Genomic DNA, 25,293 nt, shown 5'->3' with positions numbered 1-25,293 from the left:
TTAGCGAGCACCTTTACCCACGACAACGCCATAAATTTCATAATTCCCGATCATCTTGCGGACAAATTTACGTTGAAATTGGCGAGTACCTTTACCCACGACAACGCCATAAATTTCATAATTCCCGATCATCTTGCGGGCAAATTTACGTTGAAATTGGCGAGTACCTTTACCCACGACAACGCCACGTCTTAATATCCATCCTGTGAGGTTATGTTAATGCATCCTTAACATTGCAGAGCGTGAAGGAGCTGTCAGAAATAGCAGGGCAGATGGGGGGCGTGACTGCGTGTGGCCACGTGTTGGCTCCTGCGTCAGGTTCTCGCGCTCAGTGCGACGTGTGCACCTCCACCATGTGGCATCTCTTCAGCTCCGCCTATGTCTGCACAGGTCATTATTCTCACGGATTTGCTTGGTTTATTTGATTTATTTATTTATTTGATTTGTTTGGTTCAGGGTATATGGCATTGTATTTGATTGGTTTGGTTCAGGAATCATGGTACAACACGACATTGTATTTGATTAGTTTGGTTCAGGGTACCAGGTACCTACACGGCATTGTATTAGATTTGTTTGGTTCATTGTACACGGCATTTTATTAGATTTGTTTGGTTCATTGTACACGGCATTTTATTAGATTTGTATGGTTCAGCGTACACGGCATTTTATTAGATTTGTTTGGTTCATTGTACACGGCATTTTATTAGATTTGTATGGTTCAGCGTACACGGCATTTTACTTGATTTGCTTGTTGTTCTTGCACTTCTCCCCTGCGGAACTGAGATTTTAAGCTTGCATACGGACCTTTAANACATTTCATTCTATCTCGTGCACTTGAAAAAGAGGCCTTCATTTTTTCATGAAACAGTATTCCGAGGCCCTCAAAATGTGTAAATCCTAAAAAACATCGAGGGAATTGTTCTAAATTATTTACTTCCCTGCGTTTGTGGAGGCTGTCTATTATATTGGCATTGAAGTTCTATCGCTCGGCGTATACCGTATTTTCACGATTTTGATGCGAGTCATCGTGACCCAGTTTGGGCATGGGCACTAAATACACTCGCTATTTGGACTGAGTCTCATTAACTGCTAAGTCTATGCAGGTCTAAGCTGTGAGGCTGATGCGTTACGTGATCAGGGCCCATACTTTCAAAAAAAGTTAAGAGATCGTAAGTTCATCAGCCAATCATTGACGGCCTTTCAAGCAAAATCCACCAACCATAGACAAGAAAATAGAGCGCAAGTACTTGCGTTAACTTAGCGAGTTTTGAGAGTATGGTCCCAGGTTTCCTGTCACATTACACCTCAACTGAATCTCACTTGACTTGCGTGTGCAAAATTAGGTACTTCAATTTAGGGCGGAATCGTAAAAATTAATTTTTTATTCGTATTATTTTGCGATGAGACTTTTTCGTGTGGGTTATGCGTGCGGTGACGTGTCAGTTTTCTCGTTGAATTCGAGGAAGAACCCCTGAGCCAAGGAAACTTACTATCTCTTTCCTTTTATCATGTATTTGGTTTATTGTGGTACCACGTAGTGTTTTGATGCGTTTTCCATAGTTCTTGGTGCACTCACATTTTTCTTTCGGTGCTCTACTGTTCAGTTAGTTGAATTGTTAAAACATTAACGTCGTGTGATTATGTATTTTTTTCTATGTTGTTTGCTCACGCTTCATTTCTTATTATTATTTATGCCACAGTGCATCAATACCTCTTTTTTTTTTTATTTAATTCAAAGTTCATTGTTTCAGGTCGGGTGCTCTCGGCCGCTGAAATGGACATAATGATATCAGGTTGGCTGAAGCGCTTTAGTTCCCGCCTGTAGCTTCAACTTTCCCCTGACACATTTTCTTGGGTTTGCATGCTCCTTGTAAGGGAAAAAATTTAAAACGTTCCAAAACAATATAACATGCCAAAAATTCATGAATTTATTGTTTTTACGAAAGCGCAAACGTAGGCACATACTAACTGAATAACCATCAGAGCCCCAACCAGTTTTCAACTTAAAATTAAATTAAATAATTTAAATAAAAAATTTGAATTAAATAAATTGTCTTCAACCTAATAACCTAATCACAAACTATTTCAACTCATTCTAATCAAACTTGTTATCTTCAAATCAGTTTTTTCTTCTCTTAGTTTTTTTGGAACCCTTTTCCCCCGTTCTTGTTATGAGTTTTCTTCCATTACGTTCATTGCTTGTGCTAATTTTTGTTATGAGCTTTCTTTCATCAATAATTTTAATTTTCGCAATTTGCTTTGTTTGCATGGCTTTGGTGTCCATGCCCCGACCTCGTCTAGTTTGCGCAACTTTCTATATAATAAATTCAATTTTATACGTGTTCCTTCCCGTTGACGTGGTCGTGTTTCTAGTAGAATCTGATAAATATTATCGCTATGGCTTTATACCGCATCAGTAATCGTGGTCAATAATATTCACTTAATAATGGTTTCTTGGCTGCCGGGTGAGGGAAGCAGGGAGGTATGGGGAAGAGGGAATCATGTAGGTATGGGGAAGAGGGAAGCAGGGAGGTATGGGGAAGAGGGAAGCAGGGAGGTATGTGAAAGATGGAAGCAGGGAGGTATGGGGAAGAGGGATGCATGGAGGTATGGGGCTCAGTGTGTGGTGACCCTTGTGGAGGTATGGGGAAGAGGGAAGCAGGGAGGTGTGTGGCTCAGTGTGTGGTGTTCCTTGTGATCCCTCGAGTACTGCTGCCAGCTGTGGAACCCCTCCATGCCTGGATCTGTACTCCCCGCAGAGTAGAGTAGGTATGATTGATAGGTATGTTCTTCTGTTCACATGGAAAATAATAACCGGACTGGCAACGAGCTTTGAATGCGAGATCTTTAGACTTGTTAAATACCGCAACGAGAGAATAAGGCGACTTTGCAAAATACCAACCCCATTTTGCAACAGTGCTGCGGTAAAGTTTTCAATCTGTGCGGGAACAATCGATATTTTTTCGTGATAGGCTGTTGAACGGCTTAACAAAAAAACTACGATGAGAAGAGTTCACCCTTAATTGGGACCTTCAAGAGCCGACTGGACGTGTTCATGAGAACATTCCCAGATTATCCGCCTTTGTTCCTATACTATCAGCAAGAAGTAAGCAACAGCATCGTGCGTAAGCTTGCCCAACTGAGTGACAAATGTGCGGTACTTTTGTTCCACTGTCATCCAAATCCTTGACGACGAGAATAGCCTTATCAAGATTATCAAGCCCTGGGCTTTGTTCATCTTCATGTTTTCGTTGTTTTCATCTTCATGAAGGAAGGTCCAGCATTTTGTTAGGTTCCTGTATCGTTTCTTCACTTTGAGCTGTGCACTTATTCACTATCTTCAACAAAGGGAATTATTTATCAAAATACAGAGCAGGTTTTGACACCATCTCCCCCCGGCAGGTGCAGCGTGCCTGAGGAAGTGTCAGGGGACGCCGCAGAGCTGGAGGAGGAGCGCACCAGCATCTGCAGGGAGCTCTGCATCACCGAGGACCTGCTCCACGGCAATAAGGTGGGTGCAGGGAGCTTATGACTTTATGATCGGGGCTTCCTTGTCTAATGTCACGCTGATGTGCCGCTTTCGTCGTCCTCCGTCTCCGAGTCGTCGCTAGGCAGGTCACCCCGCCCTCGGGTCCAAGACGATACGTGCAGGGTGGTGTGGTGGGGCGTCCCAGTGGGTTGGGTGGGGCGTGGAGTGGCGCTGGTTGCGTATGCTCAATGTCCGTGACATCGAAAATGAACCTTGCTGTTGCCATGCAACAATGAGTGACAAGAATATTTTGTCTCTGTGGATATTGTAGTGTACAAGTCTAATTTAGTTTAGATATTTAGTGAAGATATATTAGAAAATGGATAAAAATTGATGATTATAATGGAGTATAATACTGTAACACCCACGTCCCCAGGAGGAGATGGTGGCGCGGGTGGCGGCGCTGGAGGCCAGGCTGCGACACCTCGTCCTAGACGCGCTCCCTGGCAGTGGCCGCAGGAGGGCGCTCGTGCACACGCTCATTGCGCTCAGGGAGCACTCGCAGGTGCTCAGGGACCGAAGTCTGGGTTACTGAGGGCGCCCTAGTGTGCCGAATGCTGGTGGCACTTCAGGGGGGCCTTAAATTTCGAGTTTGAATCCCTTTAAGTTCTGGAATTAGATACATTAGGTACACATTTACTTTGAATAACATTAATTTTTATATGTTAGCTTCTCCACTCCAAGATGTCTGAAGCTGCTGTCGAGGCAGGGCAAGATTCAGGTCTGAAATCGTCGTTGCCGAAGATCCTTTCTTGTGGGATTTGGTTTTTATCTTGCGAGTAACCTTATTGCTCCTCAGAAATCTTAAGCGTAATGTAATTTACTTTCTATACTGTCTGCTTTGTAAACGTTTCTTTCTAGCCACACTAAATTTAAAACTTACGATGTGAGTTTTAAATTTCATCATTCCCGATCATCTTGCGAAGGTAATTTTACGTTGAAATTAGCTAGTACCTTTACCCACGACAACGCCATAAATTTCATAATTCCCGATCATCTTGCGGACAAATTTACTTTGAAATTGGCGGGTACCTTTACTCACGACAACGCCATAAATTTCATAATTCCCGATCATCTTGCGGGCAAGTTTACGTTGAAATTGGCGAGTACCTTTACCCACGACAACGCCACGTCTTAAGACCCATCCTGTGAGGTTATGTTAATGCATTTTGGGCATTGTATTTGATTTGTTTTGTTCAGGGTATATGGCATTTTATTTGATTTGTTTGCTTCAGGGTACATGGCATTGTATTTGATTTGCTTGGTTCAGAGTACATAAAATTTTATTCGATTTGTTTGGTTCAGATTACAACACGACATTTTATTTGATTAGTTTGGTTCAGGGTACCAGGTACCTACACGGCATTGTATTTGATTTGTTTGGTTCAGGGTACAACACGACATTTTATTTGATTGGTTTGGTTCAGGGTACCAGGTACCTACACGGCATTGTATTCGATTGCGTTTGGTTCAGGGTTCACGGCATAGTACTTGATTTGTTTGTTGTTCTTGCACTTCTCTCCGCCTAGGAACTGAGGCTCTAAAGTTTAAATCACAGGCCTTAGTGGAGACAATCTTTCTTTGTGTCGTAAATTTTCGTGGATTGATGCCAGCGCAGTAGCATTAAACAATTGCATTCGCTCCTGCACTCCACGGTCCATTTCCTCTCTCCCGTCTAACAGTGTGCCTAAATAGTTTATTGCGTGACAGGCAGAGTACGAGTGGCTAACGCACAATCGCATGCACAATAATGGTCAGCGAAGTGGCACCTAGTGCAGCTACACTCTTTTTGGCGCATTTTCTCCCTTATGGAAAAATGCACTATTGTGCTCGCCATGTCCGTCTGTCTGTCTGTCCGTCCGTGACTTCACGTTTTCGTCGATGAGAAAATGCGCTCTCTGTCACTCACTGCAGTGAGTACTGAGTTATATTTTTCCGCTTAATTCCCGAACCGTTCATCAATTAACAGATTGCCTGCACAAGCAGGCAAGCAGTACCGAGTCATAAATTATAAATTTTCATAAACATGAGAAAAGCTTTTCCCGAGTCATAAATTTAAAATGTTAATAAACCTGTATAAAGCTCTAGCCCAGCGTCGTATTTACCAGCGTCTTTGTTCCAGCTTGCAACCTGCGCGTTTACAGCTCGTGTTTACGCGGCATCCGCCGCTACTGTCCCGCCTCCTACTTCTCCGCAACGCCTCCTACGAGCACCATACGCTCCCTGCCTTCGTATCCTGCATCCTCATCTCTAGGTCCTCGAAACACTGCAAGTCCTCCCGCCTCGCCTTCCACAGTCTCCAGAGAATCCTTCCAGACTCACTCCTCCAAGTCGGATCCCGGCAGTGAATCTTGTAGAGTTAATTCCTCGAAGTCGGATCGGTCCAGCGACTCAGGATCACTCGAGTCATCGGTTCGGTCCCCAAAGTCTTTCATTCAGAGTGGACCTGCGGCCCACAAGTCCCCCTTACACGTCCTGCAGGAGCTCGCCATCAAAGCTGCTGACGAAGGCGACGTGAGACGTGAGGGCAAAAGTCCTGCGAGTCGCGTGGTCATCGGGCGCATGTCCGTCCTCGTCACCAGCATCTGCCCCGAGGCGGGACTCAGCGCCCAGAACTTCCGATGCGCTGAATGTGGTCAGCTTATCACCTACCGTGAGTAACTGACTCAGAGTTCACACTGTTAGAAAAATTACCGTTAACGGTATTACCGGCGTTTCAGTGGCCGGTCGGCACGTGAAAAGAAGCATTATGTCACCGTTTTTATTCTAATTTAACACTAGAAATCCGTAATACGTCTGATATAAACGGCGAAACAGTTTATTTTCACGGGGCGACCGGCCACTAGAACACCAGTGGGACCGTTTTTTCACCGTTTTTTCTAACAGTGCAGCTATGCTAAGATTTTTGTTGAATTTTTACGCAGGCTGAGCCTTCCGCAGAGTTCTGCTATGCTTAGATTTTTGTTTAATTTTTCCTCAGGCTGGGCCTTCGGGTTAGTGAAATTTCTATAGATCTTTGCATAACAGCCGATCGAATTGAGTGGTAGTTTTGAAAATTTATATTCACGATGTAATATTCTGTTATTTTAAAGGTAGAATTAGTTAGATGTTTAAATGGGTTAATATTTAAATTTATTCCTAGAACCGATCACAATTTCTGTGAGCGACGGCTAATGTAAGGACATTTCATTCTATCTCGTGCACTTGAAAAAGAGGCCTTCATTTTTTCATGAAACAGTATTCCGAGGCCCTCAAAATGTGTAAATCCTAAAAAACATCGAGGGAATTGTTCTAAATTATTTACTTCTCGCATTTGTGGAGGCTGTCTGTTATGTTGGCATTGAAATTCTGTCGTATTTTCAATGCNGCCCCGACCTCGTCTAGTTTGCGCAACTTTCTATATAATAAATTCAATTTTATACGTGTTCCTTCCCGTTGACGTGGTCGTGTTTCTAGTAGAATCTGATAAATATTATCGCTATGGCTTTATACCGCATCAGTAATCGTGGTCAATAATATTCACTTAATAATGGTTTCTTGGCTGCCGGGTGCTTGCTTTGGTAACTCGCTGCCTGGCTGCACCATCCTCACTTTTTGATCTGCACTCACTTTTGATTTTGATCTTCACTTTCGATTTTGAACTTTTGATCTTCACTCAGTCGAGATTTTTGTTCATGCACTGCCACCACAACCCCACACAATCAGAAACTTTTTCTTCCAGAACTACTCTTTGGTTCTTTTTTTGTTCGCTTCATCACAAATGCCGTCTGGTGAAATGAAGCTTTCCTTCGTCACTCACCCGCTACTTACACGCGTTGTTCATGCAATAGCCAATATATGGTATATACAGTTTGCATAATACAATAGCTAAGAGATGTCGCCGACTGTACTACACTGTGCTGCTATATTGTTACACTCTTTTGCCTGGATAGATCTTATCAGTAAGGGTATACAATGGAATAAAGGGACACCACTCGCCATATTCTTCACTCGATGGTGTTAAAGCGGAGGTTTTTTGCACTGCAACTCGCGACGCCAGGGCCCATACTTTCAAAAAAAGTTAAGAGATCGTAAGTTCATCCGCCAATCATTGACGGCCTTTCAAGCCAAATCCACCAATCATAGACAAGAAAATAGAGCGCAAGTACTTAAGTTCACTTAGCGAGTTTTGAAAGCATGGCCCCATATTCCGATCTCGGTATGACTCAGATCGGCCAACCCTTCTCATAATAGTCCAGGAAAAATAGGGTTTGACCCGGAACAAATAGCAAAAGAAATGATTTTTTCACCAATGCTCCCGAAGGGCAATAGAATCAACATACAAAAAATCCTCTAAAATGCAAGTAGTGGAAGGGTGTCAAATTTAAGATTTAAAAAAATGGCCGCCGAATGGCAATGTAAGCCCAATAACACATTTTAAAAATATGACCGACAGTTATTTTGTGTTGAATTCATTGTTAGTTTTAATTTGTTTGTATTGTTTCATCTGAATCTTCATGATCCTTCTAATTTATTTTTCTGTACCATCAGAAAAAATTCTATTCTTCGTAGACTCTCATCTGGTGATCAATTCTGTTCTGCTCATAAACTTCATTGAGTTGTTATACTGTCGGTTGTAATTTTTATAATTTGGGACCTGATACTTTTATTATAAATCCAGCTTCGTGTTAAGGAGTTACATCAAATTCACGTCCATATCTGAAGTATTAAATGTTTTAAAAGCTGTGGAATTAATTTATTTTTATTGGCATCTGAAGGGATCCCTCAGGTTGAGGCACACACCTCTTCTCTCCATGCGCGATTTTATTTGTATTCCTCGGCCCCAATTAAAACTACGTCTTTATTATTACGTTTAATTAGATATTCCCGAGTCTATTTAATCATACGGGGTTCATCATCAGTGGCACTAATCTCAAGGATTGCTTTTCAGTTCAATGTTAGGCATCATTTCCCAAGTATATTAATTGCATCTTTCATCTGCATGACGAATCTAATCGTTTAAAATTTATTCAGTAAATGTCTTTGTCTGCCGGATTATTACGATGCTTATTGCGTAATCTAACTGTTGCATGAGGCTTTCTCTTTAGTGTCCTTTTAAATTAAAGTTCTTCAAGTTAAGTGCGTGTGTTCGGCGTCTCAATACCCAAGCTTGATCCTGCTGTAAGTGTGCCGCGTTGTCGCAGCCAAAACCAACAATCAGAGACACAATATCTTTTTCTGGCTGCCTTTCCTTTCAAAGCAGCGCCTAGAATTCTAGACAGAAATATTCGAAGAATTCATGAATGCATATTATGGGAGAATTATCAATCCTGCGCGAGCTTGATACGTTACGATGTGCGATCCAGTCTCGGAAGATCTTTCTACCAGCTCAGCTCTGCTCTTGGTACTTATTGGTGTTACCTATATAAATATTGTAGTGGTACGTCACACGGTGTTATTCACTGTTCCCGATACACTGTTAGAAAAATTACCGTTAACGGTATTACCGGCGTTTCAGTGGCCGGTCGGAACGTGAAAAGAAACATCGCGTCGCCTTTTTTATTCTAATTTTACACTAGAAAACCGTAAAACATCTGATAATAACGGAGAAACCGTTTATTTTCACGGGGCGACCGGCCACTAGAACGCCGGTGGGACCTTTTTTTCACCGTTTTTTCTAACAGTGTAGCTGGAAGAGAATTACAGTTTTGCGAGGTCTCAGAGCTTCTCGTGGGAGCCTTGCGAAGCCAAAGTGCTGGTGGTATCAAATTTTACTCGCGTCTGTGAATAATTTTACGTGCTCCTGTGAATGACTTACAATTGTAACCGGCTTTGTCGTGTTCAATTAAGTATTTTTCTTTAATCATTGTCATTAGCCGTGGGTTGTGCGATGTATGCTTCTGCATCTGAATCCAGCGTCGCATGTTCCATTTGATTCGTTATTGAAATCTGTGGTCTTTTTCTTTTTTTTTTGCTTCCTAACACGTCCGCAACGGCCGCCATCAGTCCGTTTATTGGCTCAGACCACAGCGCTGGAGACTTTATTTCGAGACGTCGGGCGTCTTTCCTGTAATTTATTCTTTCGTTGTTCCTTGAGTTTCGTCAGCTGACTAATTAATTACAGCCAAGTTAGTGATGACCGTGCATGGCGCGAACTAGTAACTAAAGCTAACAATTTTTCTTTATCAAACTTTACTTACGTTAGTGGCTATTCTTGATGAGTATTTACTATTTCTCGCCTCCGAGTTATTTGTTTACGAATATTTGTTAAATTAATAAATGTTAATGTTAATAATAGATTAAATGCTCGTAATGAATAACGAACATTTCTTGCGCAATGTTAGTAATTCATTTGGTTAGGGATGTTTCGAGGTTTGTTTATCTTGTNTTCTGACGTTAGCCACTCGCTAACTTTAATGAGAACTGGTCGCGCTGCACCGATTTCTTTGGATAATTATTGAAATTCTATAGTAAGCGTAAATATGTGAACTTTAATGGCATTTGGAACGGCTAATTAGTACTTAGAAATGGTTTTATGTCTGCACGAGGACGGAAATAAGTTTTGGTTCCTGGTTCAACGCGAAAAGGCACAAAATTCAATATGTAGACTTGAATGTTTGATTAAACACAAGTGCCTATACGGATAGTCGAGTGACAAGTGTTTCATTTTACAGATGCGCCTTACAGCTGCTGCAGTTCTGCTGCCGTAAGCCGCTGCTGGATCTACGGCAGCTCAACCCACAGCTGTTCACGCTGCTGCAGGAGCTCTGCGAGGTCAAGGTGAGGTTTATTTATTTATATTTATTTATAATAATTCACTATTCCAATTAACAGGTGAGGTTTTCTTTATAATTTGTTTGAAGACTCCTGATGTTGGAACTTAGAAGCTCCCTGCCTGAGGCAAGGCGAAGTCACCGCAACCTAACGTGACTTGGGCCATACTTTCAAAACTCGCTAAGTGAACGTAAGTACTTACGCTCGATTTTCTTGTCTATGATTGGTGGATTTTGCTTGAAAGCCCGTCAATGATTGGCTGATGAACTTACGATCTCTTACCTCTTTTGAAAGTATAGGCCCTGTTCTTCAGAGCCCGATAATAAATGAGAGAGAACAGCGATATAGGGAAGTTGTATGTAGTTAAACTTTCTATCTTTGAGCATCATTCAGTGTCACTGGACTTAAATAGAACGTGGGTGGAAACAATTTGGTCGGATTCAATTTTCGTGCATCGTATACGAATTTTTCATGGGATATAATTTACTACGAAAGTGAAAATTTTATTTTACGCAACTTCGGGCTTATACTTCATCAAGATAATGAAATTTAATCGAATAATTGATTATCAATTTCCTTCTTTTTGAAGTATTTTTTCGAAGTTCCCGGTCAGTTTTCCACGAAGCCTGAGAATAACCTGATGCTCCTGGGGCAGATATAAGAGATCAAATACACTATTCGCTGCCCAGTCGAGTGGCGTTCCAACCTCTCAGAGGTCTTGGAACATGAACTCTCTTTAGCGCATTTTCTCGTTTATGGAAAAAAGGCGCTATTGTGCTCGTCATGTCCGTCCGTTTGTCTGTCCGTGACTTCACGTTTTCGTCGACGAGAAAATGCGCTCCCTGTCACTCACTGCAGTGAGTACTGAGCTATATTTTTCAAGTCACTAGTATGAAGATTAATTCAACTGATATGTAATTCTTATATTGCAGAAGCTGCGGGAGGATCTGCTGCTGATGAAGCAGTATTTGTGCTCCTGCAGGACCGCCGTACAGGACCGTCTCCTGCACAAGCTTGCGTCCCGTCAGCACTTCGTGGACTGCCCTCACCTCTACAGCCTGCAGGACCTCTGCGACCTGCACGCTGGCCTGCTGCTCCCTCAGCTGCAGGCCGTTCATAACGAGTTCGACCTTCACATACGCACACAGTGTCAGGTTAGACATCGTCATCCGTGGCCGCGGAAATATTTATACAATTTTTACTGTTGCTGTTGACCCTCCCCGCCTCGATCACGACGCGAGGTAGGGACCTAGACCCAGTTCTGGGGCCAGCCAAGTCGGTCGCCCCAGCGGGCCAGCAGCCTCGCGGCGTTCACGGGGTCTGTCCAAAGGTTGTTGTTGTTGACCCTCCCCGCCTCGATCACGGCGCGAGGTAGTGCCTAGACCTAGTTTTGGGGCCAGCCAAGTCGGTCGCCCCAGCGGGAAGGCAGCCCCGCGTCGCGGCGTCTGCGGGGTCTGTCCAAAGGTCCCCACCGACACGGATGTGGGCAAAAAATGCTGTCGGCCTGCTTGCGGTTGGAGCGCGGCCCGGATACGGGCCCAAATCGACAGCAAATCTTTCCCCGTCCTCCGAAAGGGGGACCCGAAGCCTTACATTTTTTTTAATATTTTCCTCAGAACGTTCCTCGGACGCAGAACTTTCCGCGTGCTTTGATGTAGAAATATTATAGTCTAATATTATGAAGGAAGCTGGCTCGCCGGTTCCCTGTTAAGCTTATCAGTCTGAGGAGAGGATGACGGATGTTTCTTTATGACATTTCATTATATTCACAATTGTAGGTTGGATTTCCTTATGCGTGATTTCTGTTACTCCATGAGTCCATGATGAAAAATTGTTACGTCAATTGCTTGAATTGTAGCATCTCTACATCATCTATCATTGCGATGATTGTTTATTATTTCTTTGTCTCTGTGCAGGCTTGTCAAGGACGCGGTCACATTTGCCTCAACTGCAAAGACAAGGACGACATCCTGTACCCGTTCGAGCAGCGAGCTGTGCAGTGCAGTGCATGCTTTGCAGTGATGCACAGCGAGTGCTACATCGTACAGCGATGCTGTGCCAAGTGTGAGATGCAGGGGCGCAGAGGAGAAGCTTCCATCATCGGGGCCTTGGCCGATCTTGCGGCGCCCGTAGTGCAGAAGAGGCAGCAGCTCGCCAGGAATAACGTCTGCTGACACAGGACGTTATTTTCCCGTAGCTTCTATTCGCTTCTCTCTAGTTCTTACTGTGATAAATTTCGTTGGTTCTAAGAACTATGCAATTCGAGGCCTATAGAAGATATTATGAATAATGTCAAGATGACATTCTATTGTTCGTAATTCTCAGTTTATTCTTCATCTTCATATTCATTGAGAGCGTTCTATTCATAAGAAATTTAACTCATCTTCGATCTGTCCAGTCTATGAGGAAACTTACAGCTCATGGTTGCGCGTATTTTTTATTGAGTGTTTCATCAGAGCTTATGCTCGAAATAATTTAGACACGAGTTCCGCTAAGGAATTTCTGTGTTCCGACTGCTAGAAAATTTGCTTTGACTAATTTATTAACGCCTAACTAGTCCTTGTCAGAGCTGATAACTTATGCAGGCGACGTGCGAGCCGTGCTACCTGACGAGAAGAAATATTTGGTGCCATGCTTTCACTTCATTTACGTACTTTACGCTACTTATATTAAATTGAAATTTCGAAGCCTCGAAACTGCAGTGTCGAACGTACACGTGCTGTAACGTACCGCGCGTTCTTAACAGACTAACACACGTACCGTTCTTAACAGGTTCTTAACTGTCTACGAGTCTCGCGTAACTAAATCTGAATAATCTTATATGCTGAAATGAAACTCTGAACTTCCACTTCTATGTTCAATTTCTTGTAAAAATAATCAATTAATTTCGTATTTAGTTGTGTTAACGGCAGGTCAAAGCGTAAATGGTAAAAGAGAGCAGCGGTTTCTGACGTGAACTTGTTCAACATAATATTGAACAGATCTTGTGTGGTCGAGCGATTTTTCATGTCACCAGAATCCAATTTCTTTGCAGTCTCGAAAGATTCCGAAACCAAGATTGTTTATCAATGCCATTGGAATTTGTTGATGCTTTTTCTCTCTCATTCTTCAGGCTCACAAGGCACGGAGGAAAAGATGATCAGGGCTTGGGATGATCTATAGCTTTCTAATCCATGTACAACAACAGCGGGGCTCAAATATACCTTATAGCATTACTGCGCTGTGACTCGCGGAATCCTGGAGACCCACCGACCATTTAGTTCGACCTTCGTTTGGGAAAAGGAATTTTTAAAAACTGCTCGTTTCAGGACGAGTCGGCATTCTTTAGCGTGGCGTCGTCTCCGTGATGCCGGTTAAAGATAAGGCGCGTCCGCATATTCGTTGTGTCGTATCGTTGTGGACGTTATCTTCGTTTTAGGCTACGAATAGGCTACGAACTCTCGTCTCGATACTCTGCCCTGATAGTTTCTGACATAAATTTCATGGGCATTTCCGTTTCCTGCCTATTAACCCTCTACCGCCGGACATGAGTAACCGGAGCAATATTGTCACGCACCTACTTCAGAAAAGGATACGTTGCTAGTGAGGGCAAAATGACTTGCTCTGATGGTTGTCGCAATGTACGACAACTTTAAAATGTTCTCTGTTGCGTACAAACGTCCTCAGGTTGCTACACTCAATAGTTTACGTATAATTTGCCGCCACGTACGACAACTTTAAAATGTTCTCTGTTGCGTACAAACGTCCTCAGGTTGCTAGCTACACTCCATGTAAGTTAAAATTTATGTTCTCGTAGAGTGTCATACGGCGGTAGATAGTTAAATTGAATGTCGCTAATGGCGGCTCAGCGAGCTTATTCATAGATGCGCATTTTCTTGCTTTCCGTTATTGCCTCGATTACTTGCACCCCGCCACCTACGTTAACGTTAACTTTTTCACGCTATAATTTATTTTCTTCTCTGAGTTACGAGACCAGTGTTGTCTGACACAGTTAGACCGCAGCGCACATAACGGATGTAATCCGTCAAGGAAAGAAAGGAGGGTTGTCGAATTATAGATATTATAAAACCTAATTAAAGAATTCCAAATCATATCTTAAGACAAATTTTATTACAAAAATATATATTATCAATTGATTGCATCCAATTACTATCCGATTTCAAGATTATCCGTATTCTTCAGGTTTCGTAGCGTATTTGTTTGTTCAACAATTACTACGCAAATTCGATGCTCTAAGAACTATAATGACATGGTAGAGAAAACCTGTCGGACAATTATTGGAAAAAATTGAGATTTTAACCCGGCATTACCAAAACTTGTTAATTCCTGCAATTTTGGAAACCCAATCCTGGTATTCCCGTCATCCCTAATCACGTAAATAACAATAAACCTTTTGTATTCTAATTGTATAAAAAACCTGAAACCCATATTTTACATATTAGATAGGATCTCGTCTTTAACTTTCCCACATAAATATTATGAAATAATATAACAGTGAACAACATAAATCTTATGAACAATAAATATTATGAACCAATAACAATGAAACATTATGATAACGATAACAGGAAGATCAACGGCCAGATAGATGTATGGATATTGCTAGGTGATAACAACATGTTGTCCTCACAAGGTTTGAGCTTCAAGCTACTAGACTACAATCATAACGTTCTCGCCTGAGGCTCATTTACCTGCACATTTATTCACTCTCAAACGAAAGGCGTTTTTATCTTACTGACTTAAGATTACGAAATATACACGTAATTTTCTATCGAGTTGCGAATGCTTGCGTAATCGTGACATGTACATGATGTACGAAAAATATTACAATAAACAGAGTAAAATATAGATTATTAAATTTTTTGCTAAAATATTTTCACGTTCCTTTTGCAACATTCCTTTTGGCACAACCAAAACTATAGGCGCAATAATTCTTCTCTGGGTCACATACCTATCTATATACATCATTTATACGTCGGCTTCATCTCAACATTTTAAAATTAAAACAAAGCTCTCTTGTTTTGAGCTCGGTCACGACCTTGTTATCTTTATAACTTGTACTTAAGTCGAGTTTTCATTTTATTCTCGCATATTTTCTGTGATAATGTCTAGAACCCTCCGGCGATTGACATTAGTATAAAACATCGTATAAAACCTCTTCAGGGATAATGTCTAGAACCCTCCGGCGATTGACATTAGTATAAATACTAAACGTCGTATAAACCTCTTCTGGGATAGTTTGTTTAGGACAAAGAGCCGCAGATGTCCACAGGCGTGACCTGACCATGATCAGTGTTGGTATTGGTGACGAAGGAGCAATGAAGTCTCTTGTTTGACTCGACTCTGTTGAGGGGAACGCTGGGTCTGCGTTGGGCGTCGCGCAGCGCAGCCTGCGCGTCGGCCGGCGAGCGCGTGAGTTTCGGCAGGTCGTCGGCGCAGGCGCTGCGCAGGTCGGCGCTGGAACAATGCAGTAGCGGCGCTGATCCATCGGCGTCCAGCGTGTAGTTGCGGTCGTACAACTCGTCCCCTGCCAAGACAACATCGACACGCAATGATTAGTTGCTGCCTAGAAGAAAATACATGCAAAAAATCTTTGAATATGAAAATTTGCTAGCATAATTACACAACAGAAGAAGTATTAACAAAAAATATAACTCAGTACTCACAGCAGTGAGTGACAGAAATAATAAAACAATACGAAATCGAAGAACAATCTCGTCGGCGAAAACGTGGTCACAGACGGACGGACATGACGAGCACAATAGCGCCTTTTCTCCATAAAAGAGAAAATGCTCTAAAAAGTCACTTTAAAAGCAGAAGAAGCATCACTAAAAGTACCAGGCAGCGTGGTGATGAAGCTGTCGAGGCTCTTGTACACCTGCGGCGTCCACGTGTGCACGGCGGCCGCGACGCGCGCCCCGGCGCCCGTCCTGCTGGCGACGTGCGCCGCCACCTCCGCCAGACTCCTGAAGCGCGCGAGACGACCGAACTCGTACAGCTGCAGTTAACATTAAATTAATAATAAATATTATAAATGCTTCAGGAGGTGATGAGCTTTAATAGTAATATAGGTACTTATTGACATTGTTCTAATTTACGTCGTAAACAATGATTGAATAGTGAAGAAAATTTTAAAATTTCAGGTGGATTTTTTTTTTATATTTGAAGAGGACAAACCTGCGGAGGAGCGAGCCATGAACTGCCACACTGATGATCCTGCACTGCAGCAGACGGTCGCACCACCTGCCACGGTACAGTAGTTAGTGTACCACCTGCCACGGCACAAAAGTTAGTGTACCAGCTGCCACGGCACAAAAGTTAGTGTACCACCTGCCACGGCACAAAAGTTAGTGTACCACCTGCCACGGTACAGTAGTTAGTGTACCACCTGCCACGGTACAAAAGTTAGTGTACCACCTGCCACGGTACAGTAGTTACCTGCCACGGCACAAAAGTTAGTGTACCACCTGCCACCGCACAAAAGTTAGTGTACCACCTGCCACGGCACAAAAGTTAGTGTACCACCTGCCAACAATCTGCCATAAGGCTAGTACCCGGCAGGTCGTCGGCACTAGCACGACTGGCTATAGTCGTACTAGTGCCTACTTACCTTCTTCTATGTTAACTAAACTCTAGTCCAAGTATTGCTTAAGTGGTAATAAAAGCATCAGAAAGTCAGTCGGTCTCTTGATGTAGAATTTACTACGGCTTACCAATCAAGCAATACATGAAAGATCATCCATTCTACTGTATCGCGTGATATCGTGCCCTGGGATGTCATGGCCGCGAAACCATTTAAGCCTTGAGGGTCATGGATTAAGAGACAGCAACAGCAACAAAGAAGGGACAGAAAACAACAAAGAAGGGACAGACAGCAACAGCAACAAAGAAGGGAGAGACAGCAACAGCAACAAAGAAGATACAGAAAGCAACAAAGAAGGGACAGACAGCAACAGCAACAAAGAAGGGAGACAGCAACAGCAACAAAGAAGGGAGAGACAGCAACAAATGAGGGACAGATGAGCCGCAGTTGGGCGCTTGTGCACAATAACTCGGGAAGTTCAGGAGCCTGATGCCCTCCAACGTGTTAAACTGACGTCAATACGTGGGCTCTTAAAGAGAAGAATTGCATGCAAAAGTTTAAATATCTGTTGTTGTAATTGCCCATCCTGGTAATGGCGACTAGAGGGGGAGTGATACGTCAGTTTTTCCGGGCACTTGGTGCCACTGGTAGTTCCACGACCATCACTGGTTCGCTGACCCGCCAGAACCATTTTATCGCTTTACACAACACCCTGGACAAGCCAGGTACTCATTTATCAACCAGAGTTGTATGAATGGATGAGTTGACCATGAGCTAAGCTTCCCGGAAGAACTTGTCCTCAGTGGGACTCGAACCCGGGCGCTGGGTGCGAGAAACAGAGATCCCGGGCGCTGGGTGCGAGAGACAGAGAACCCGGGCGCTGGGTGCGAGAGACTGAGTCTCACCACTGCACCACCATAGTTTAAATATCTCGCCACAGATCATCAGATGACACAATAAAAGTCTCAGTGAGCGAAAGACGAGCTTTAATTAGGCAAAGCCTAAAAATGAGGACTTAATGGGAGCATTGACGTTATAATTGAAATGACATAATTGGAATTTCAGCTAGTGAAAGAAAGGCCTGAATTAAGAAAAGACTAAAATGAATACCCCCGAGTAGCTGGGATATCTTATTTAAAATTAAATAATTTAAATTCCAGCAAATGAAAAAGTCCAGAATCTAATGACCACCCCCGAGTAGCTGGGCTATCTTATTTAAAATTAAATAATTTAAATTTCATCAAATGAAAAAGGCCAGAATCTAATGACCACCCACAAGTAGCTGGAATATCTTATTTGAAATTAAATAATTTAAATTTCAGCATGTAAAAAAAAGGGTCAGAATTTAATTAATTGGAATTTCAGCAAATGAAAAAGGGCCAGAATATAAATAATTTAAATTCCAGCAAATGAAAAAGGCCAGAATTTATTGACCACCCACAAGGAGCTGCGAGCTCTCGCTGCAGGCGGACATCATGTGAGGCAGGAGCTCGAGGTGCGGCAGGAGCGCCGTGTAGAACATCGTGTCGTAGCGCGCCGTCAGGTAGGTGATGGGCGTCAACCATGCCCACCACTCCACCAGCCCCTCCACCCACGGCAGCAGTGCGCCCTTCATGCCTCGGGTGCTCGCAAACATCTCTGCAAACTGTTAATCTCATTTATTTCAATCCAAAAAAGATTAATGTTATAATAAAATAAGATGAATGTTATAATAAAATGAGATGAATGTAAAAGGTACTTACAGCCCCCGCCCCAGCTACCCTACAGGTGCTGTTATTTGTTATAACCTAATGTTATATAAAATAAGATGAATGTTATAACAAAATAAGATGTATAGTTCGACAAGCCCCTGCACCCACGGCAGCAGTGCGCCCTTTGTGCCTCGGGTGCTCGCAAACATCTCTGCAAACTGTTAATCTCACTTATTTCAATCCAAATAAGATGAATGTTATAATAAAATAAGATGATGGTTAGTAAAAGAAAAGCCCGAAATAGGGAAAGGCTGAAATGAATACCCTCTAAGTAGCTGGGATATCTTATTTGTAATTTCACCTCACAGGTAAAAAATTCATTATTTATACCACTCCGGGAGTACGGTACAAGTTGAATTTTAGTGAATTTATGTATGGAAAATACATCATATCTATGTAATACATGTTCAACATACAGCTTTGGTCACTGAAAGTATGTTTTGATTCACAAAAGCCATCAGTAAACATAGTTGACACTCGCAACCTACTCAATTATATTCTATTGAATTATCTACTTCAAAGATTCACGTTCATCTTCATTTCAAAAAAATAGATATTACAAATTTTTGTCATTCTCAAAAGGATGAAAACATATAGGTACATGATAGAATAGTAAAAATTTTTAATTTTGATAACAAACATTTAATAAAATGTTTCAGCCTACTAAAAAGCAACCAGTTGTTTCATTGTTTTTATCCCTGCTGTTTTTCCCTTGACATAAATTGCATTCCAGAATTCAATTAAAATAACATCATTCACCTTTGCAGGTTCAGCATTAACTGCAGCCCGCCATCCCTTCAAGTTCTCCCCCATAACTGCCCCATATCTTGTATGTGTTTTCATAAGCTCTTCGTTGGATAATGTGCTGTTCATTGAGATAGGATATGCCCCGTGCTCAGTTAAAGCAATGGGATCACTCGGCACTCCGGCAACGACAGGCCGAGCGAGCAGCAATCCTGTCTCTTCAAAAGTTTCCCGTAGAGCTGTGAGTCGCAAGGAGAACTCGGGCAACATCATCGCGTCTTCTGTTTGATTTGGCAACATTTCCATTTGCTTGGCAAGACTCCTGTATGTTCCAGCTCGCAGAGCATCAGGCTGTCTAAGAAACAACAACAGACCTGTTTAATTTATAATAATTACAATATTGTTTTTAAAAAGCTAGCAGAGCATCAGGCTGTCTAAGAAACAACAATAGGTTGCAATAATAATAATGCAATATTGTTCTCAATATGTTAATCATGACTCCATGTTAGTTATGATATCAAACAGTTCCATGACTGTTTTGATTTCAAAATTGCAGGAATTGTGAAGCTCAGACAACAACAGGCTGCTCTGATAGGGTAAAATATTTTATGTCTTGTGACATAAACCTTGGGCACTTAGGAAGTAAGTAATTGCTATTTATGCATATTCACCTTGAAGTATAAACATAATAAAATAGCCAAGAAAAAAATGCAAGAATAAGCTATATCCATTATGAAGAAATTACCATAAATATTTTGGCTGCTATTCCATGGCTGAAAGTAACAACAGCCAGGGATAAATCTGTATACTGTTACTTATGCTAATGGCCAACACTAAACAAATAGAAATTGTTGTCACGGCTTATGAACAAAGTGTTCTCACTACATATAACAGATCATGCAATTTAAAATAAAATTAAATCTTCTCATAGTTTCAAAGTATCACCTGAATAATTGATTGATTTTCTGAGATGACACTTCACACTTGCTGAAGAGCTCAAGCCATGCTGGGTCTGCGTCTGCAACGTCATGAACACCTCCTGGGGACATGAACACTCGATTGAATAATAAAAATTTTCACATACCATTCAACTTTCACAAATATATTTTCAATAATATTTAGATGAAATGCTCAAAATCTGGTACCAGAATATAAAATTCATACTTATGATTCTGCATGAAAAAATTACATAATCAGGATTTCCAGCCATGAAGTTTTACTCTTTCTCAAATACTGAGATTGGCAATATCAAGTAAAAGTCTTTGTCATATTTATATAGTCACCTTAACCAACTGTTGCTTACAAAAATGCAGTTTTTGCTCTTGTCTCCTGATAACCATGCCTCCATACAAACCTGATGCGCATCCTCACTGACCTGCGGACCCTTTTTAATCTGCTAGCTGCTTTAGGTTATCTTTGTTTTCATTCGGTTTCAAATGATCAATGCGCTTTTGAAAGTGTGAATATAAAGGAACCACCACTCTTGACATGCATCTTGTGCAATTATTTTAAAAGTAACTATTTTCTAAAAATCATTCTATTATCATGTTAATAAAATTCCATTTTCATGTTTTTGTATTCATCAACCATAAAATTCATGGACAAGTTCATTTTTTTTCTGTCTTGCATTTTTGCATAGCTTTAAGTTTCAGGCATATATATTTTGCCACCAATCCATAGGGGAGTTTAATCCCAACAGAGGTTAAACTTCAGCCACATTATGATCAATCCAGGGCTACTCATGCTCTCGATACATGCTTCAAAACTCCCAATGCAAAAAGGTGAAATTGGGTTCTAAATTGAGCAGGAATATTAGATTGCAACATATGATTATTAGCTTAGTGATAGGACAATAACAGGAAAATATAATAGATAAAAAATTGCAGAAGCCAGCAGCATATATACTCACCAGGGAACACTAGGGCATCTGGCATAAATTTGCTCTTAGAACTTCTCTTAAGTAGTGTAACTGCATAATCTTCTGGACCAACCTCCTGGATGGAACCAGAGGAAACATTTTATACATTTTATCAATAAACTATCTAATGTATTTTTACAATCATTGAATTATTTTTTAACCTTACTTGGAGTGAAATCTGAATAAAAACCCACAAAACACAATATTTAAACAATATTGTGATAGACAATATAGCAACTGATAAAGGATAAAATTATTAACATTTTGTGATCTAATTCCAATTCCAGATCTTCAAGCCTAGGCTGGCCTAAAATGCACCCGTAACTGCATCCTACCTACATTTACTCCTATACTAATAATTTATGAAAGTAAATTAACCATGAGACAAAAAGATGCTGCATTTTAGGTACTAGCTCAAGAATGGCTGGCAATCAGCCAGTCACATCATGATGGTTCATTCCATTGGTTACTCCTGCCAAAAATAAAGACTGGCTCCATAAACAGCTGCACAAAAAATAGAAGACATGTATTTAGAACATAGAGACAAAATTTATGTTGACATAATTAAATCCCAAATTCAGAAAAAAATGCAAAGGAACAATAAAACTCAATTATTATTGAGACTAGTATTATCAAAAGCTCATTAGCAATAAAAATTTCTTAATGAGTATTATCAAAAACTCGCTAACAATTATAGGTTGGTATGAACAGTAAGCATAAGGTTTCCATTTCAAAGCATTTAGCAATTCTAAAATTGTCAAATCTGAGGTAGGTACCAGAGGAGCAACCCAAAATTTTAAAATCAATCTCAGCCACAGCTACATCATATCATGCCTTTGTATTTACCCCACTAATAAGTACTACAACAGAGCTATCTACTCTGGACTGATAGTTACAGTTATGCTAAAGTATGAATGCAGAGACAAGACCTACTGTCTTGTGACAGCAGAGAAGTTGATGGTGCATGTACAGATAGAATGAGATGAAAGATGAGTGCCTTGTGTGTGCTGGAGGTGTGATGTATGAACTGTGTGGCACCTGTTAATAGAATATGAGGTGCAAAAAAACAAAATGAAATGTGGAAATGTACGATGGAAGTTATTCTGGATTAGGAGGGAGAGTGAGAGTAAAGGCAGGGAGTACATTGTAAGTAATTTTGGGTCTGTCAGAGGAATAAAATATGGCTGTGATTGAGAATTCAAAACGTTATTTTTAAGGCATTTTCTCATTTATGGAAAAAAAGCACTATTGTGCTTGCCATGTCCGTTTGTCTGTCTGTCAGTGACTTCACATTTTTGTTGATGAGAAAGTGCGTTCTCTGTCACTCACTGCAGTGAGTACCGAGTTATATTTTTAAAGCATGTGGAGAGTGAGAGAGAGAGGAGGTTGCCAATAACCTAGATGAATTGATAAGTGACAATAAAGAATAATCAAATGAACAATATTCATAACAAATATATATACCTACTCTAGTTCCTTCATCAAACGGTATTTATATTTTTTAATTTGGCTCCTGGAATCTTATGAAATATTTCCCTTTCTGGCTAAACTTCTTTGGTTTTCTGGGATACGTGCAGACTACATGTTGAGGCATCATGAGCATGAGCTGCATGGCTGAACAAGGCAAAGGTCTAACATGAAGTTTTCATGCCTCTAATTCCAGCTGAAGGAGTTTATATTAAAAAATATAACTCAGTACTTACTGCAGTGAGTGACAGAGAGCGCATTTTCTTATTGACAAAAACTTGAGGTCACGGACAGACAGACAGACAGACGGACGGACGGTCATGGCGAGCACAATAGTGCATTTTTTCCATAAATGAGAAAATGCGCTAGAAAGTAAACTAATTAAAATTTTGTTTTCTTCATGTGATGGCATTGTCAGTTCAGATGTTAAGCAATTATTTACCAAAACTTCTACAATTCTTTTCATAATAATGCCAGTGTATTCCACATAATAAATTTTTACATCTAGCAATTACTAAAATTCATATAAATATATAAATATAATATTACTGCCAAAGTAATTACAATATTTATCATCCCATTTATTTGGATGTTGCATTATAATCACAAGCACTTATTATCATCGTTTGACTATTAACCTCATTAGGAAGAATGCAATTTCATTCATTCATGAAAAAAATCAGGCTTCAAGCAGGTTCACTTGATTTGATTTATCTATGATGTTTATGAATGGTTAGATTGTTGTTATTTATATTTCAGAGCTGAGGTTAATGTCCTCATAAAAGATGAAAGTTGTTTACATTCTTATAATTTAGTTTTCTAAGTGAAAACTATAAAAATATTTTTTTAAAGCCACATTTTTTTAAAGAAAAATATTGTTATTCAAACTGATGCTTTCATTAAATTGCATCACTACTCAACTCATCGTGAATTCTTTGTCTTTCATTTTAAGCTAATTATAATTTAAATACAGTTATTGGTGAACAGGCATGATCCATACATGAGTAGCAGTGAGTATCTGTATCAAATAATTTTTTTATCCATTTGAGTGAAATTGGCAACTACCATCTGTTGTCTTTCATTTTAAGCTAATTATAATTTAAATACAGTTATTGGTGAACAGGCATGATCCACACATGAGTAGCAGTGAGTATCTGTATCAAATAAATTTTTTATCCATTTGAGTGAAATTGGCAACTACCATCTGCACCTATTTTACACCAGCTTCAGAACAGTACAAATACCTATACATAATGAAGCCATCAACTACAACCTATTCAGAATACAGCGTCCAGAGCTCAGGGTATTTACATCTAGGTACAGTGTAGAGCTCAGGGTACATATATCTAGGTACAGCGTCCAGAGCTCACGGAACATATATCTAGGTACAGCATACAGAGCTCAGGGTACATATATCTAGGCATGTACAGCATACAGAGCTCAGGGTACATATATCTAGGTATGTACAGCATACAGAACTCAGGGTACATATATCTAGGTACAGCATACAGAACTCAGGGTACATATATCTAGGTACAGCATACAGAGCTCAGGGAACATATATCTAGGTACAGCATACAGAGCTCAGGGTACATATATCTAGTTACAGTGTACAGAGCTCACGGTACATATACCAAGGTACAGCATACAGAGCTCAGGGTACATATATCTAGGAACAGCATACAGAGCTCAGAGTACATATACCAAGGTACAGCGTACAGAGCTCAGGATACATATATCTAGGTACAGCATTCAGAGCTCAGTTTAATATTTATGGATTGCTGCATAAATGGTTCAGCATTCACCTTCTTTTAAAGCAGATTACAAAAGTGGCAACATGAGTATCTTGGACCTAAAATATTTTAGAATTAGATATTGAACATCAGCGGGGCTGTGGACTAGGAAGTCCTAAACTCTCATAAGGTCATAAGTTGCAACAGTAAAGTAAAGGAGTCAATTAAAGAAAGTAATAATAATAAGAAAATTTACCTTCCAGTGGGTGTATGTTGGTGAGAATGCAGCTGTACATTTGCTTATTAGTATCAAACTTGAAGATTTTCTCACTAACCCCATAGCCATTTTTGAGAATTGATGCACTTAAAAAGAAAGTTGATGGAACAGAATAATCCAAGTTGATTTGCACTCAATTTAAATTTTTTCTTACTGTAAAAAAAACAGTGTACGTATTAACTTGTAAATTAGGCATCACAAAAAATAGACTTTAGTTGAAAAGAGCACCAAGTGAGTGCTTATGTTAATTGCTAAATTATGCTCATGAACCACACATATACAATTTTCTCTTGGTATTGCTAAGCATTTATCAAGCATAGACTTATCTTAGCATTGGTACTTTGGCTGAAATACATTGGTGCCACCAACTGGTCACATCATGTATGAAACGTAGCTCATTTGTCTTAGGAGGAGGCACACATTAATGGGAATTCTGGTTGGGTTGTGACAAATTGCAAAGAAGGAACTGCAGACAGGCCAAGTTCAATAAGGCAAATAACTGATATAAGCAAAGAAGATGAACACAAAAGATCTCTTG

The 25,293-nt window shown here is 40.7% G+C and overlaps 2 protein-coding genes across 2 annotated transcripts; one reads left to right on the top strand and one right to left on the bottom strand.

The window, feature by feature from the left end:
- Positions 1-239: 239 nt before the first annotated feature.
- On the top strand, positions 240-13,702 carry LOC108674836 (differentially expressed in FDCP 8 homolog B-like; the record flags this gene model as incomplete). The annotated part of the gene is made up of 6 exons (XM_018162810.1): positions 240-390; positions 5,652-6,182; positions 6,510-6,522; positions 10,183-10,288; positions 11,215-11,436; positions 12,199-13,702. Coding segments are annotated over 6 exons (1,281 nt in total), but the record flags the coding sequence as incomplete, so codon positions are not given.
- Positions 13,703-14,373: 671 nt separating this feature from the next.
- LOC108674835 (acyl-coenzyme A diphosphatase NUDT19) lies at positions 14,374-24,910 on the bottom strand. Its single transcript, XM_018162809.1, has 9 exons — positions 24,735-24,910; positions 21,270-21,354; positions 20,306-20,399; positions 19,376-19,715; positions 18,307-18,510; positions 16,460-16,525; positions 16,121-16,280; positions 15,507-15,809; positions 14,374-15,437 (listed from the first exon to the last, which is right to left on the bottom strand). The coding sequence occupies exons 1-8, from the start codon at positions 24,822-24,824 to the stop codon at positions 15,526-15,528; spliced, it is 1,323 nt and encodes a 440-aa protein (XP_018018298.1). The 5' UTR covers positions 24,825-24,910; the 3' UTR covers positions 14,374-15,437; positions 15,507-15,525.
- Positions 24,911-25,293: the final 383 nt, after the last annotated feature.

The sequence above is a fragment of the Hyalella azteca genome, unplaced genomic scaffold (assembly GCF_000764305.2).
Source record: "Hyalella azteca isolate HAZT.00-mixed unplaced genomic scaffold, Hazt_2.0.2 contig1638, whole genome shotgun sequence".
Lineage (NCBI taxonomy): Eukaryota > Metazoa > Arthropoda > Malacostraca > Amphipoda > Hyalellidae > Hyalella > Hyalella azteca.
This window is presented reverse-complemented; position numbering and strand designations above follow the sequence as displayed.